An 18,165-nucleotide genomic window follows, 5' to 3' on the forward strand; every position below is an offset into this window, starting at 1 on the left:
TCCCAAATGAAAGCACCTACGGCTCTCTGCATCTCTCCCAAACTCCAGGCATGCTCTGGCCAGTTGAAGAAACTTCACTGTTAGAGATATCCTATTTTTTCTAGTCCCACCTAAGATATTATCAAGACTGTAGGGGACAATTATATCATGCTTTTGACTCATATAAGAGTTTATAGTTCTATACTCCTACAACTTCTCTCTCTCCCTCTTTCATTTATTGTAGTTGAAATTGACCATGTTGGAGTTTGTTCATCTTTCTAAAACAGTGGCTCAAACTGGGGCTGCACATTGGAATCACCTTGGGAATTTTAAAAATATTATTCCTGTGTAGCACTCCTAGAGATTCTGATTTATTTGTATGGGATGTGGCCTAGGCATTGAGATTTATATTAATTGTATTTTCCTATGTATTTATGATCTCCACTTCATATCATCTACAAATCTAATAGCCAAGTCATCAGTGTTCCCACCAAGTCATTGCAGAGTCCTAGAGCCTCAACTTGATATTGAAGAGGTACAAGTGGGTGTAGGCATTCAACCAATTACAAATCCAGTAACTTACATTATCATTCAGTCTACAGCTTTCTACTCTATTTACAAAATAATATCAACAAACATTTTGTTAGATGTCCTATAGAAAGCTAGTCTAGGAAAGCTAGTCTAGGACAGTGGTTAAAAGCATGGATTCTGGAGCCTGACTGTCTGGATTCAAATCCCAGATGAGTTACCTGGAAGACTTTGGGCAGGTAACCTAACTAGCCTCTCTGGATTTCAGTTTTCCTACTTGCAAAGTAGATATAACAGTACTTACTGATAGGGCTGTTACAAAGACTAAATGAGTTTATGTATGTAAAGGGTCTGGCATATAGTTACTTTGAAAGTGTTAGTTATCACTGCTGTTATTCTGAAGCCCTTTAATGCACTATTTAGTGCATTCACTTGATTAAAGACGGACAGTGATAAAATGTGCTGATAGAGATCCAACACTGGTTAAATCAGTTGCAGCTGAAGCAAGAAATAAGTGTTAGAGATCATTTCTTTTTTTTTTCAATATATGAAATTTATTGTCAAATTGGTTTCCATACAACACCCAGTGCTCATCCCAAAAGGTGCCCTCCTCAGTACCCATCACCCACCCTCCCCACCCTCCCACCCCCCATCAACCCTCAGTTTGTTAGAGATCATTTCTAAACCATCCCTATTTTCTCCCTATCCCAGTTAAGCATGATTCACAACCCATTAAAGAATTTCTAACTACTCTGTACACAGACTGACATCCATTGCTTGTTCCCCTCAATTTGCATAAAAGTTGTTGTATACTTAAATTATACAAAATTTGAAAGCTGCAATTAATCAAGAGTTAACTAATTTATCATGAGTATTGTATTACCCATTGGGCAATAATAAAAATACATAAAATGTAGGAAAATGCCAGAAAAAAGTCCCTGTAGATTAATTTCTAAATCTGCTTACACCTGAATATTTTCAAATTTCAAGCTCCCCTTTCCAGTGTGCCAAGAAAAAACTCAAGTAAAGAAATACCACCTTAACTTGCTGGAAGAAACAGAGGGTTTCTAGATGTAAATTCATTACTTCCATCATCTTCTAAAAAAACAACACTACCAAAGAGTGAATTAGAGTGCCAAAAAATAGAAGCAGAATTACCATAGATATTCAAGTGAAATTCACACACCAATCTGAAATGTCAACAAAAAGATATTTGGCTAAATAGCCTGGTGGTGTTGCAGACTCCCTGGATGGAATCAGAAGACAGAAGATTCCTTGCTCTGATAGAACAGGAATTCCCTGTGGGAGGCACCTAGTTATTATTCAATTGCCATTTGCCAAGAAAATATAGCTATTGAGCAATCTCATCTTATAGGAAATTAAAAGAAACAGAATGCCTTAAACTACTAGTAACTTTAATTTACTCACCAGTGCCTCTTCTAAGAATTTGAGGACAAGTTAAAAAAAAGTTTTTCGATGATACTTAGTATTAAAATTTAAATTATGGATTCACATTGGTATTTTGCCATAACAAACAGACCATACAGCCAAATAGGACTGATATAAGCAGGGGGACATTGGAGCTAACATGGAGACTAAAATAGTGATCTTTAAGGTAAAGAAGAATCAGAATCTTTTCCCAAAGATCATAGTTTAAATTCCAGAAAAATCTGCCAATACAATCTTGAACAATTAGAAGAAGTAATGCATAACATAGTGACAATTATGACTAGGCAAAAGCAGAAAACAGATTGATGAGAGAAGGCAAAAAAAATCTTTTGGGATCAAAACAATCAGATTGAAATAGTGATATATTGTTAAAAAGACATGAAAAAAATTGGAAGGAAGTTGGAATTTGTCCTATAGAGCAAAAGACATTGAGAAATGAACTAGATCATTGTGTGTGGGAGGGGGTACCATTTAACTAAGAAAAGATATGGTTTACTGAACAGTTCTCTATTGGGCTATTTCCAAAACTTGAGTTAATTGCTCTCACATTCAACTGATCAATTTGGGCTCAAAACTGGTTTCCTGGTTTGACATGTCACATGACTGACAGAGAGAACTGAGGTGGCATTTTAGACTGGGTACAAAAAGGTTAGCTTAATGAAATTATTCCAAACATCTCCTCTACATTATTTACTAATCAACTTCAAGGTAGCCTAGGACAAAATTCTGTTATAGCACATGTAGTTTACTTCTATATATTTCTTTCTCATCTTGAGAATCAAATTATATGGTGATATCTAGTCACACTCATTGGGAATACTTATAAAAATAGTGGAGGCAGGGACATATTAGGAAGTGAAAAGAGACAAGAAAGGTAAAGCAAAGTCTGAGCAAAGAGGATTTTAAAATACAGCCTTAGGTGAGATTAAAAAAAAAAAAAGTGAGCCTTTATTCCTTCATTTCCCTGTGGGGAGGTTGCCCAGATGTTTAAAAGTAACATTTGGAGCCAGGATGGAAATGTTTTGCTCTGTTCTGGTGAGGTTAAAATTGGAGTAACTCTGGGCTAGGAACAGGGTTTTTGATAAATAGCTTAACATGTGTACAATGAATATTACATTAATACACTAAAAAGTGATTAGCATTCAGTAAAATCTGCCTATAAATACTTTTAATATTATATGAGGCACATAGTAGGTACACAATAAATATTATCTCTATTCTTTTTTACTCAGCCATGGCTTAACATGTGTACGATGAATATTACATTAATACACTAAAAAGTGATGAGCATTCAATAAAATCTGCCTATAAATATTTTAATATTGTATGAGGCACATAGTGGGTACACAATAAATATTATCTTTATTCTTTTTTACTCAGCCATGGTGCACTTAATAACGGATCCCATAGATCTTCTAAGTCAAGTTTGCAAGTTACTCTGTGTCTCTGTGAAACCTAGGAAGTAGCAGTCAAGAACATGAGTCCTAAAATCAAAAGGACAATGAGCATTTGAGTGAAGTCCAGATGGAGGAGTGGAGGGAGACCATGAAGGAGGGACCCCTCGTCATGCATCTTAACTACAACAAAATAAAATTAATTTATAAGAATCTCAAATTTGTTAAAGGAGGAAAATCCTGAAAATGTTCTAGTTGATAAAGGATAACAATTGGAAATTGTTTATTTAAAATGTTACTGGCAACTGTTATTTAATATGCTGCCTTTATTGTCTTATTTCTGTAACTATAGGAGGCTTTCATATCCTTCCTCATGATTTCTGCTCTACCAATCCTTTCATATATATATAAAACTATATATATGTATATATATATATATATATATATATATATATATATATACCATTTTAAGTTTCATATCCTTCCTGATTTCTGCTCTACCAATCCTTTTATATATATATAAAACTATATATATATATATATATATATATATATATATATATATATATATACCATTTTAAGTTTCTCAAATGAAAACTTTCTTTTCATAGGAGATTCTAGGAATAAACTCCGAGGTAGAAACTGCTTTTATAGGAATATGAAGCTGCCATTTTGGCTTTGGCAGACCTAATTTTATTGGTAATAATTAGAGATTCACCTTCTTATTTAGAAAGTAGGTAGGGTTCCCACGTTAAATATAGGACACCCAGTCAAATGTGAATTTCAGCTAAACAATGAATAATTTTTAGTATAAGTATGTCCCAAATATTGCCTGGGACATACTTATACTAAAAAAGAATTTATCACCACAGCAACAAACCTCAAAACAAACTACATACAAGCTATATAAATAGTCCAAACAAATAATTGCTTGTGTACGATAGGAAAGCTCACTGAACTTGGAGAGTACTTTGATTTTGTCATGTTTCTCAACTAAAGTATGTTTACTACCTACTTTGGTATTTGCTATGTGTCATAACTAATCATTTTTAAATGCTAAAGGGAACCCAGGATTGCTAGCTCTTGACATAAAAGTGAAAAGACGCAGGTAAATTTCACAGAGATTCACAAGAATCTCACATCCTCATGATAACTTTCTAAATCCTACTCCCATGAAAGAGAAATTGATGCTAAGATTTTAGGCAAATATGCTAAATTATCCCTCACTTCTAGTGAATTTCTATGATCTATGTAATATGACAAGTTTTACTATTCTAGGAGAATTCTGACATTCTAAAACTTCTTTAAAGGTTTTATTTACTAAACATGTTAAATCATCAGAAATTTCAAAGAGAAAATCTCAATGCCCTTCTAATCTTCTAATTCTCAACACAAAAACCCAATTTGTCTCATGGGCTTTGGGGAAGCAAGAAATATGAGATATTTATTTGTAGTCAAAACCTGAAACAAAACCCCCCTGACAATCTGATGATGACTTGTGACATGACATTCCTAAAAGAACAGAAGAAAAATAAGTTGTTTGAAATTAGGCTCCACTGAAAATCAGAAAATCTCCTAATTATAATGGCACATATTATATGCATACGTTTTAATAAATACGATTTTAGCTTGGATCCTTTATCATGTGAAATCACTTAATAACCTAGGCAAAGATCCAAGGATTAACAAGAAAAAAAAATCATGAAATTCAAGATTTCAGAAGTGTTTTCAGTTCTATTGTCAAGGCCGTTTGAAAAAAAAAAAAAGCATAATAGCACCATTCCAATGTGTACCGTAATCCACCTGTATATATCTATTACCACCATGCAAAGAAAAAACACAAGAATAAATACTTCATTAAATGTCTTGGTAGTTAATTTTGACCACCTCTATTTCAAAATGCACTATGACTAGCAAAACTTTCAACAAGGGTTATTTTCTGATAGAAAGAAAAGGCTAAGAAAATCATTCTTACAACATTTAAAGTACATTTCATCTATTATCACTTTGTGGAAACAAATAAAAACTATTTTTAATATAATTTCAGCATTTGAGAGCTTTTACTTTTCAAGATGAGGCAGTTGTATGAAAGAAGACATTTTCAACATTGCTAATACATCTTTGGGCTGTTTAGCTTTATTCCTTTACTAACCCTTCTCACAACACACATATGTATAATAAAGTATGGGTAATGTATGGGTAGTTTGTATCAACTATAAAATATATAAAAGCCTTGTCCTCTCTCCAGCATTGCTCTGGGATGTATTACCAAACAAACAGATAAGTCTAATGATGAACTGCACAAAATGGTCAGTACTGATAGAGTGGTTTTCTACAAATGTATTACAAAAAGATGAATAAATACTATACATATGAGAACATAGCTATTTTGATGTCACACGTCAAGTAAAGTCCAAAGAGATAAATGTTCATAACTTCAAATCTGTAGGTTTTGGATTAAAAACATAAAGAATTTTGGAGAAATGACAATGCATTCAGAAAACAGACTAGGTTGAAGGTAAGAGTCTCTTCTTGAGGGTCTAATTAGGTGCCTCCCTCCCTCTGCTTTTTAAAAATTTATCTCATAGAGACACCTTAGCAGAAACTATCAGCTTTGACAGAACACCGAAATCCTGGCAGTGAACCATAAATTGACCATTACCATAAAAAGAGCTGCTAAATGAGAAACCATGTGCTCAGTATAAAACTAATTTCATGCTTTCAAAAGCACACAGTGGCTTCTAGCAAGATAGTGGCCCTGGGACTTGCTGAGACAGATTGGCGAACACAAATGGTTTGCTCCTGATGCGTCTGCTTAGCCAAGCTTTACATGTACTGGCAGTAAACGGGGTTCTCGAATCTTCTGTCAAACGAATACACCCTTATCTATAACTTCAGAGTTTAAAGCTATAGAACAGCTGCCTCAAATAAATTTAGCAGGAAAAACACATACACACATATATAAATACATACCTCATGTGCCATGTTAGCTTCCAATCAAACAAAAATAGATTTCTCTGCAGACTTAACACACTAAACAGACACTTAATAAGCATACTGCTTTGTGAACACATCAGAACTCTCAGTCCTTTCTTCTTTAGAACAGCTTCTCATCATGAAGGAATTGGAGTTTGAAGAGCCTAAGCAATAGGACTGCATATACTCGGAGGCTAACTTCGAGCTTGCCTCTATCTAGTTGGCTTGCAAATACTTTATACTTCCAATGCCACAACTGACCTTCCTGGGCAGGTGATCTAGTAATTTAACTTTCCAGCTGAGTGTCAGCACTTTATTTACATTTAAGTCATAAAATCTGCTACATTTAAAATGTCACATCTAATTAAAACATGCTTTAGGAAGAAATGTTACTAATTTTCTCCTTTCATTCAGTATACTGTCTCTAAAAATCAATTACTGGAGGTTGTCCAGTGACATTATTAATGTCAAGCTTAACAAGGTATCAACTCCAGTATGTAATCCACTTCATTTACTTTCTTAGTTATCTTGTAAACATCACTTGCTTCCTCCTATGTATTTTTCACATCAAAGATTCTACAAAGTACATTTAGTTCATAGTCATATATGTGTGTGTGTGTGTGTGTGTGTGTGTGTGTATATGAAACACATCATAGCACTGCTAATTACCTACTTTCAGTAATGACAGCAAAATTGCATAATATCACTGACTTGTTCTGAATGTTTAAAATGCAAAGGAAGTCACCTACTGTTAAGATGTCCTCGGCAAACAGCTAGCACAGAAAGAAAAGAATGCTATCACACCGTGCATTTAAGGAGTTACTTCCCAATGAAATTAAAGAATCATATATTTTGCTCCTCAGTGTCACCCTTCAAATCTGTCAGCACGACATGATAAACACAATTGATAACTCCACAGGATTCAACACAGCATAAGAATCTGTTACTGACACACCAGATACCAGATCCAAGTTTTTAGAATAAAAATGCTCACCTCTGCTAGGAAGTCCACTCCACATCCTGGCTGGGCTTTCACCAGCTTTGAGAGCAACCAAGTTGGATAAACAAAACTTCCAGTATGTGACCAGTGTGATGCACAATGCTACCGAGACTTGGCTCCAGCCCTGATTATCTGTGTGACAGTACCACGCTATATCAGCGCAGCTCCAAACCTTCCCAGATGCTGGCTTATTGCACTGCTCATTGAAAATCCTTTACACGCTGGCAACATTTTAGGGAAGGACAAGCACACTCTGAGTCATTTGTAAAGAAAGCAGAGCAATTTCAGTTCTATATCTCCACGCGTGCTGCAACCAGAAGCACTGTCAACCTACAAGTCTGAGGTGGATTTATGCCGAGAAACAGGCAACCTAAGCCTTCATTATCAATGCATGAAATCAGCCACTGTGCTCAAATTCAAGCAAACCACAAAAAGGATATGATTATGAAAGGCTCCACAGATTTAGCACCAAACCTTGTGGAATGAAGAATCATCTACTGAAATTGTATAAATGTTAAAAATAGCTCTGGCTTTTCAACAATGAGCAGGATGCAGAGAAGAAATCAGTAGTATATATTATAAGGACTTATAGTAAAAGCTGCAAAAATCAATAAAGCTGTAGGTTCCTGGGACTTTTCTAGAGACAAATAAAATCAGTAGAGGCTATCACAACAATAACAAAAATATTTCCATATATTTCACATAGATGTCCACTAAAGAGCAAGTTAAATATACTTCAACCCCTAACTGCTTGTTTCTAAATTAAAACAATAATGATAGTAAAAGTGGGCAGGAATATGCTAACACCAGGGCAAAATACTATCCAATTTACTGTAAGACAAATTCTTAAACAATAAAGATTTCAATGTACTCTGTGTAACAAGAAAATAAAGTAAAAGAGTATTTTTAACCCCATATTTTTTGTCTGCTTATTACTTTTTAAAAACTCTATAGCTCATTAAAATCCCCACCCCAGGGATGCCTGGGTGACTCAGTCAGTTAAGCGTCCGACTTCAGCTCAGATCATGATCTCCTGATTCATGAGTTCAAGTCCCGCACTGGGCTCTGTGCTGACAGCTCAGAGCCTGGAGCCTGCTTCAGATTCTGTGCCTCCCTCTCTGTCCCTCCCCCGCTTGTGCTCTGTCTCTCTCTGTCTCTCAAGAATAAACATTTAGGGGCGCCTGGGTGGCGCAGTCGGTTAAGCGTCCGACTTCAGCCAGGTCACGATCTCGCGGTCCGTGAGTTCGAGCCCCGCGTCGGGCTCTGGGCTGATGGCTCAGAGCCTGGAGCCTGTTTCCGATTCTGTGTCTCCCTCTCTCTCTGCCCCTCCCCTGTTCATGCTCTGTCTCTCTCTGTCCCAAAAATAAATAAACGTTGAAAAAAAAAATTAAAAAAAAAAAAAAAGAATAAACATTTAAAAAAAATTTCTTTAAATAAATAAAATCCACCCCATCCACCCCCAAATTTACACCTATACCTTTTACCATCTTTTCTCTTTCAATACTAAAATAGAAGATGCAAGAGCCAGCTGACATACTCTTAAAAAGGTACAAGGTAGAATACCCCAAAAAGTAGCAATAGTGATTTGAGATCACAAAATATAGAGCTTTGAGACGTGCAAAGCGCAAAGCAAAAAGGACATAAAACATTTACCAAAAATTACAATGATAACTGGAAGAAATTCCTTGTAAGTAGAATTGACAAAGAACACATTCAAGGTTCTATTCGGATTTTTAAAGATGGGTTTTAGGCTCTCACTGAGACTCTAATGACAGAACAAATCAGGGTCCAATAAAGGCAATGCTGACCTGAGGACCTTCTGTGAAGGACTGTGGTCAATTCTAGAAATACTACTAGCTCTTAGGTACCACATTGAGTACTGCCTACTAGACCCAAAATGTCTGTGTAAAAATAAGCACTATTCCTAATGTACATTTACATATCACAGCATTTTGGAGCAACTTTAAACATGGCACCCCCTCCTTATATTTCTACATATATGTTTTACTGTTTACTGGCCACTGGTCAGAACTCCTTCCTTGGAGACAGTTATAGACATACACAGAGTAGACATACACACAAGTATGTTTGTGTGTATATACAAGTACATTTTTGTGTGTGTATGTATACAAGCACATTTTTATGTATACATATATATACAAGCATGTTTGTGTGTGTGCGTGTGTTTACACACACCCCTACATCACAGGAAAATGCACTCCTCCTTTTGCAGTTACTTTTGCAGTTACTCCTGAATTCCATTCATTTGTGCCTCGTGATTCACTGATTCATCAATTGCTCAGGGTTTTCTGTGTGTGTGTGTGTGTGTGTGTGTGTGTGTGTGTGTGTGGCACATGCACTTTTCTAGTCTTAGAAAATTGTTCATGAGATTGTGTGCCTAAAATTCTTTTTATTATTACCATGCATGCAGCTCCCTAGTAATAAGGTAAATTTTCATAAAAAAATGAAGCCATAATATTTGATTATAGTCCTCAATCCTTAATCTAAAACCCTAGTGCCAGATGCATTTCAGAATTCAAGTGCTTTCAGATTTTAGAAAGATAATACTCTGCATAGAGCATGAATTATATAATGCTTCTAGTGGGGTCTGGGGCGACACTCTATAGTCAGACACAACATTTCTGCAGCAAAACATGTGCATATTCATACTAGATGGGATAAATAAAGTCTATAATTAACCTCATATCAGTTCAGGTCAGGTTTTGCCATCAGTATTAATTGTAAAATCTTCTGATTTTCAGGGCTTCTTGGATTGCAAGAATTGCAGGTTAAGAGACTGTGGACCTGTAAAATGTTTACCTAAACTATTATAGGGTTATGGACCAGAAAATGGTACCTAAACAAGTGTTCTCTTGCTTGAGCAAGAGATTTGGTGATTAGCATTGCCTTAACAAGACAGGCAAAAAATACAAGAGAAGGTGCTATTAAGACTGAGACACAAAGTAGAGCAGAGATGGGGCTGTAATGCAAGATGACAAAAGTAGGGCATGGGAGCAGAAAGTAAGAAGCAGCCATTCAGAACTACTGCGTCAAGAAAAAAACCCATAATAATAATTATATCAAATGTTCATTAACTACTTTATACCCAGTAATCTGAAAGGCACTTGACAAAAATATTTGTTTTAGCAATGTACTTTATAATTTTCAAAAGAAAATTTTAAAAAGAAGAATATATTTTCAGAACGAGGCATGAAACATCTCACTCTCTTGTCAGTGTACCCTGCAACAAAACACCCATAATGTTCAACATCACATATGAAAATGTCACAAACAAAAAATAAACTTCATGAAGTAAAGGTCCCTAATTTTATTGTTATATGCTATATACTATTTGGTGTAAGAGTTCTTCAAAATCACTTATAGAAAAAAATGTAGTAATATTCTTTACTTTCAATATTCAAACTGTTTGACTTTAAAACCCATTTTTAAAAAGAATATTCCTCTCCCCCAAAACATGAATATTATGTTGTATTTACTTGGAGTTGTCCTATCAGTATATTTCTCAAGTAAATCATTTTTTAAATTATGTACATTAAAGAACTTTAAGATAGCATTGACCCTGGACTTGAGACTTTGGGCCTGTAGAATATTCATCATCTTCTAAGAGATGGTGGTCAAACAGTACCAAGTTACACTTATAAAGGATGAATAAGTCTAGAGAGCTGAGGTATAGTATGCTGACTAGAATTACCAATACTATATTGAGTACTGGAATTTTGCTAAGAGTGTAGATTTCAGTTGTTCTCAACACACACACACACACACACACACACACACACACACACACAAAGTGATTATATTTGGAGATGGATATATTAATCAGTTTGACTACAGCAATCATTTCACTATGTAGATGTGTATCAAATCATATGGTACACCTTAAATATATACAATTTTTATTTTCAAAAAAGACTATACATATACCGCCTAAAAAGAAGAGCATTTCTTGGGTGGCTTTTGGGGCCCAGACTTGCAGTGGAAAGGAGTCACAGAGGTGTTTATGAGAACACTGGTCTTCCTATTTACTGTACAAAGTATAACAGAATGTGTGGCTCTAATCTTAGTATCTAGAATATGACCATATTCAAAGTCATTTTCCATGTGAAGAAGGAAACCATTTATTCATTTTGACAGTACAACATAATTTAGTGAATTCTTTCTTTAGTAACCAAAATAGTGCCCTGGGGGTTTGCTGGAGTTATTGCAGCTTCTAAAAGTAAGTAACTATCCAGAGTGGGTAACTCCCCAGGATCAAAATCAGTATCTCCTTACACCTTTTACATCATGTCCACATAAGAATGAACATCTGGTGTCTACAGGCCAAGAGTCTCTGGATTGCAAGACAGGCTCACTAGAGGGCAAACTCTTGAAATGAAGTGGGTCAGCATGATATGAATGCCACTGCACTCAGGCCATAAACAAAACAAAACAAAACAAAACAAAACAAAACAAAACAAAACAAAACCCCACAATAACCAGCCCACCAGCTCCTCCAAACTCATCAGGTAAACAGGAGAAGAGCAAACTTGTTCACAGTTGGCCGAAGAACCAGCTCCAGAAAAAACATAAGTGCAAAGATGAACACCAACCCCATGGTCAGTTATCACATTCCACAGGCATGTCTAATTTGGAACAATGTCCAAGAGCCTCCTTGGCTATGATGTTGTCAAGGGCCTGAAAGCAGAACATCCATGTGAAGAAATCTGGTCAGTCAGGATGACAACACATTCAACTCACCATGTGAAACTGAACTTACTAATTTTATTTTATTTATTTTTTTTTTAATTTTTTTTTCAACGTTTATTTATTTTTGAGACAGAGAGAGACAGAGCATGAACAGGGGAGGGGCAGAGAGAGAGGGAGACACAGAATCGGAAACAGGCTCCAGGCTCTGAGCCATCAGCCCAGAGCCTGACGCGGGGCTCGAACTCACAGACCGTGAGATCGTGACCTGGCTGAAGTCGGACGCTTAACCGACTGCGCCACCCAGGCGCCCCATGAACTTACTAATTTTAAATTCCTGCTAAGCCAGCTATCAAAAGCCTTTCTCCACAGATTAGTTCAAAATAGGTAACACACACACACACACACACACACACACACACACACACACACATACCCAGGTAACAGATTTTAAGTTGGCCTTTGATAATTCTCATCACTCAGCCACCCAAACACTTGCCATCATTGTCTAAGATTCAATTCCACACTGAAAAGTGTTGGTATTTGGTTTTTAAAATCTAAATGCCAAGACTTGATATAAAATAACTCTTAAAAGTTCATAGTCCAAAGAATTCTTAAAGCAAAAGATCATCTGTCCTCACTAAAAGGGCCAGCCACTCCTTTTAATTCTTTATTTTAAAAAGTTCCTTTCAAACTCTTATATATGTCAATTCCGTAGAGTTCTATATTTATATGATGGGCCCCTTGTTTATAGTTTTTAACCACGTGCACAGAATATAGAGTTGTTCTATAATGACTTTTTGAGGTCTACCTTAAAATGTTCTAGAATTCTGACACCACCCAAAATGGCTGGGGTTCTGTCTCAAAGTATTGGGGAGACTGGAGTTATAACTTGAGACTTCATCCTATTTCTGAATTGCTCTACTCTCATTATAAGGACCCTCAATAAGCCCAAATCTCAGTTGAATTTACTGGAGAGTACCCATGTGTGGCACTAACTCTATTCCTGTTTTGAAGAATAGACTTAAGCTAGGATTTTGTAAAATACTTGAAAACTTATAATGATCAATTCCGGCCAAGACAAAGAGTCAAAAAAGTATATTAATATTCCTTCTACTGCATCATCACTGGGTCTAAATTATTCTAAGTAAGAGAAAATTCCTGGGCCCTATCAATAGGAATATATGCTAAAGACAGCAAATGTCCTCTTCTTAAGAATCCAATTTGGTATACATCAACCAAGATCCTTTCCCTTCTAAGTCTGGTTTTCCTATGGAAAATTATAGGAAGTCATATGGACTCTATCTACTGACTGGGTTGTATAATAATTGTTCCATGAAAAGATTTTTATGGACTTACAATTAAGAGGTCTAGGAAAATAAGTGCATTATAAATAATTTAACCCATCTGCTTCCTTAGTGAAATGCGTTTCTTACCGAGTGCACTTACTCACAGGAACTCACTGATACTCCCTCAATGATATGTTATACTTTCATCATAGTACCTATATTTTGCAAAAGATTTCTCAGTTAAATGATAAATGCCAAACTGACTTATCAAAAATGAAAAGCAAGCATCTTAAACCATGTTTCTACTGCAAAAGTAGGACATTATCATATTGATGAATTCCAACTCTATCTCTGCATCTACCACATAAACCTAGGTTTGCGTCATCAAACATTAATGTTCATATCCAATATCTCTTAAAATGAACTACAACTTTTTTTTCCAGACAGGGAACAATATATGATATTTAAGCAGTAATTTTTATTACTGAAAAGTGAAGAAAAATCTCCTCTGAACGTGACCTTTTCTCTCTCCCTCCCACCCTCTGTCAGGTGTCTGGAGCGTGCATGTGCACACACATGCAGGCACACAGACCCCTGAGATAGCTCCCCTACAGATTTTGCCTAATGCATAGAAGATGCTCAAAAAGTCTGTCAAACGAGCATTCTCCTGCCCACACATGCATGTTCGCATAAATGCTCACCCCTTTGTATTTCTTTGCTTTCCATATTCATTAATGAGTTCCAGCAAAATATTGTGGGGTTAGGAATGAGGAAAATATCTTACTTTCGATATACTTGTGGCACCATCTTGTGGTGATTCTACAGTGTTACTATTTCAAGTTTACTTTCTAAAGTTCAAAATTGTCTGAGAAAAACACTTTTTGAGGATAAATTTTCATTTTAAATATATAGGAGAGGCAGCGTAAGAAATTTGGCCTAGGAATTTAAAAATCCACCCACATATTTTAATAGTTATAATACCTATTACAATGTCTTGACCCTAGAAGCTAATTCTTATATGTAAAATAGGAATGCAAATAAGAGATTAGAAGGGAGGGGGAAAAACAGCTGAGGATCACTGAGGATCCTGGAGGCACCAAAGAGAGAAGCAGAGAATATGGCAGCAAAGAAGAGGATACATTATACAACACTCCAACCCACAACCCATTTTCTGATCTTGCTCTCCATTTCCACCTCCAAATAATTACTTCTACTTCCTGCTGCAAAATCACCTGGTTATATCATTCTTACTTTTCCTCTCCCTGCTCCCAAAGTGTCCTCAAGTTAAAATCTACTCAAACTTGGGACACCTTGATGGCTCAGTTGGTTGGGCATCCAACTTCTGCTCAGGTCATGATCTCACAGCTTGTGGGTTCGAGCCCCGCATTGGGCTCTGTGCTGACAGCTCAGAGTCTGGAGCCTACTTTAGATTCTGTGTCTCCCTCTCTCTGCCCCTCCCCTACTCATGCTCTGCCTCTCCCTGTCTCAAAAATAAATAAACATTAAAAACTGTTTTTAAAAAATCTACTCAAACTCAGTACAGAATTTCTAAAGCCAAATCAAAGATGCCACTTCTCACTTTAAGAGGCAGAATCTATTTTTCCACCACTTGAGGCTGGACTGGTCTTGTGACTAGCTCTGACCAAAAGAACACAGTGGTTGCACCTTCTACTCTTGCTGTATTTGCAGTACTGTTCTGTGACTCAGAGTAACAAAGCCTAGTCTAAGTAACTGGAAAAGGAGAGTCTCCTGGCAAGAAAGCTCTAGTATACAGCCAGCACCACACGTGTGTGTGAGGTGATCATAGACCATCCAACCCAGTTGACTGCAGCTGCATGAGTGACCTCTGGTGAGTCCGGGGCAAGGACCACCAGTTCTAATCTTTGACCCCAGAGAATCATGATTAAAATAAAGCATTGTTTAAAAAAATATCTAATACTTCTATTATGCCACATCCTCTTGTGTCTCCTTCTGGTTTTCTCACTCAGTTTCAGCCACATCTCAGCTTTTTGGATATGCCAAACTGTTTCTCGGTTTAAGATTTTCAACATTCCCTTTACTGCCTTTGAATCAATGTTTCTCTACTCTCTTTGCTTGACTAACTCTTGTTTAGTCTTAAAAACTTAACCTTCAATGAGATTAGAAATTTGTTTCGGGGGGCGCCTGGGTGGCTCAGTTGGTTAGGCGTCCGACTTTGGCTCAGGTCATGATCTTGTGGTCCGTGAGTTCGAGCCCCGCATTGGGCTCTGTGCTGACAGCTCAGAGCCTGGAGCCTGTTTTAGATTCTGTGTCTCCCTCTCTCTCTGACCCTCCCCCATTCATGTTCTGTCTCTCTCTGTCTCAAAAATAAATAAACATGAAAAAAAATAAAAAAAAAAAAGAAATTTGTTTGGAATTAATTGAAGGTGAGAAAGAAAATGGGCAGTTCAGTTAGTAGCAACCAGGAAAACCAAACATTAGATAACAAGAAAGTAATCATGAATTCCTTTCATTTTTACTTCGTGAAGGATTTGTTGCAAAAAGTTATGAGAGGTAATACAGAGTGCTAAAAAGATCTTAGACTTTGAATCCTTGTGTGGCCTTTGGAAAGGCCTCCATATCTTTCTAAGTTTCTTATCTATAACATGAGGAGAGTCATACTTATCGTGTTGGGTTATGAAAACTAACATTATTTTAGTCTTTCCATGATAATTCCTATCTCCAGTGCACCTCAAATCACATATAAATGTGTCTCTCCTAAGATAGTTTGGCACAACCTTCATAATCTGGGCCTGACCTTTCATAGTTTTAAATATTATTTGTGCCAAATGAGTGCCAACTGCAGGATCAGAGGTCACACCCTAAGAAAGAATCCCTTCCCATTCTGAGGAAATATGGGTTCAAAAAACCTCAAAATACAATCAATTCTCCCCACCATAATCCTTGGGAGCAATTTGATTCCCCATGACAGGCATAAATGTTCCTTGAAAACACAAGGAGAATAAAATGTGAAGTTAACATTTACTACTCTGTCTAGTGATTTACATACATCTGATTGGATAGGGTGGGTATCAGAATATCATGTATCCCTAACTGATATGTGGGGAAAGCTACTGGGCAGCAATGCTGGTACATTCAGAGAGAGAACTTACGGCTTCTCTTTTCTGATTCAACTTCACATCAGGTACACTGTCTGAGCAGTAACCTATAAGCACAAACTAGGCAAGTTCTGCCCAACATAACTTATATTCATAGATGGAAGGCAATAACATCGTGGTAAGGAATCAAGCCACAGAATTAGGCCAGCTTGTTCCAAATCCCGGTCTTGCTTCTTCTGGTTACTACCTAACCTCTTCCTTCCTTATTTGCATTATATGTAATAATAATACGTTCCTCACAAATCTGTTGTGAGAATTTAAATAAGGTAATCTCCTTAGCACAATATGTGGCACAAGGTAAAGCCTCATTCACCCACTTAACCACAGCCTTTGGGTCTACCTTCACTGTGTTTATGATACTGTAGAATGTACAGAGTTGCTTATAAGGCTCCCGGTTAGAGGTAAGGTTTGGTTGAAAGGGTTGGGGGGACGAGTCACTCTATTTTTAAGACACTGTCTATTTCCATGGGTCAGTGGGTGTCCCAGGAGAAGACAAGGAACATAAGGCCATCCTTCTCTTTCCTAATTTCCAATTATAGATTTATCTAAGTTTAGAAGCTCCTTGTCTGGGTATAAATCCTCCTCAATGGGTTAGATGGTATTCTCAAAGTGTGATTTCATACCAGGAGCTTCTGCTGAGAATTTGTTAGAAATGCAAGTTCTCAGGTTCTTTTTTTTTTTTTTTTTTTTTTTTTTTTTTTTTATATGAAATTTATTGTCAAATTGGTTTCCATACAACACCCAGTGCTCATCCCAAAAGGTGCCCTCCTCAGTACCCATCACCCACCCTCTCCTCCCTCCCACCCCCCATCAACCCTTAGTTTGTTCTCAGTTCTCAACAGTCTCTTATGCTTTGGCTCTCTCCCACTCTAACCTCTTTTTTTTTTTTTTTTTGTTCCCCTCCCCCATGGGTTTCTCTTAAGTTTCTCAGGATCCACATAAGAGTGAAACCATATGGTATCTGTCTTTCTCTGTATGGCTTATTTCACTTAGCATCACACTCTCCAGTTCCATCCACGTTGCTACAAAAGGCCATATTTCATTTTTTCTCATTGCCACGTAGTACTCCATTGTGTATATAAACCACAATTTCTTTATCCATTCATCAGTTGATGGACATTTAGGCTCTTTCCATAATTTGGCTATTGTTGAGAGTGCTGCTATGAACATTGGGGTACAAGTGCCCCTATGCATCAGTACTCCTGTGTCCCTTGGATAAATTCCTAGCAGTGCTATTGCTGGGTCATAGGGTAGGTCTATTTTTAATTTTCTGAGGAACCTCCACACTGCTTTCCAGAGCGGCTGCACCAATTTGCATTCCCACCAACAGTGCAAGAGGGTTCCCGTTTCTCCACATCCTCTCCAGCATCTATAGTCTCCTGATTTGTTCATTTTGGCCACTCTGACTGGCGTGAGGTGATATCTGAGTGTGGTTTTGATTTGTATTTCCCTGATAAGGAGCGACGCTGAACATCTTTTCATGTGCCTGTTGGCCATCCGGATATCTTCTTTAGAGAAGTGTCTATTCATGTTTTCTGCCCATTTCTTCACTGGGTTATTTGCTTTTCGGGTGTGGAGTTTGGTGAGCTCTTTATAGATTTTGGATACTAGCCCTTTGTCCGATATGTCATTTGCAAAGATCTTTTCCCATTCCGTTGGTTGCCTTTTAGTTTTGTTGGTTGTTTCCTTTGCTGTGCAGAAGCTTTTTA

General features: G+C 36.9%; 1 protein-coding gene across 6 annotated transcripts in view; it reads right to left on the bottom strand.

Moving 5' to 3' along the window:
• The window catches only part of ZNF385B (zinc finger protein 385B), a 429,607-nt gene that overhangs the window by 300,367 nt on the left and 111,075 nt on the right, over window positions 1-18,165 (bottom strand). Inside the window, exon 4 of one of the 6 annotated variants that reach the window (XM_086719073.1) lies at window positions 7,321-7,458. The exons of 4 other annotated variants lie outside the window; for them this stretch is intronic. In XM_086719073.1, the coding sequence (XP_086575199.1) occupies window positions 7,321-7,458 (138 nt within the window). Of the gene's footprint in view, window positions 1-7,320; window positions 7,459-18,165 lie in introns of those variants that run through there. One more of the 6 variants, XM_086719072.1, reaches the window with a different exon arrangement.

The sequence above is a fragment of the Puma concolor genome, chromosome C1 (assembly GCF_028749965.1).
Source record: "Puma concolor isolate L17-30 chromosome C1, mPumCon1.1.hap2, whole genome shotgun sequence".
Taxonomy (NCBI): domain Eukaryota; kingdom Metazoa; phylum Chordata; class Mammalia; order Carnivora; family Felidae; genus Puma; species Puma concolor.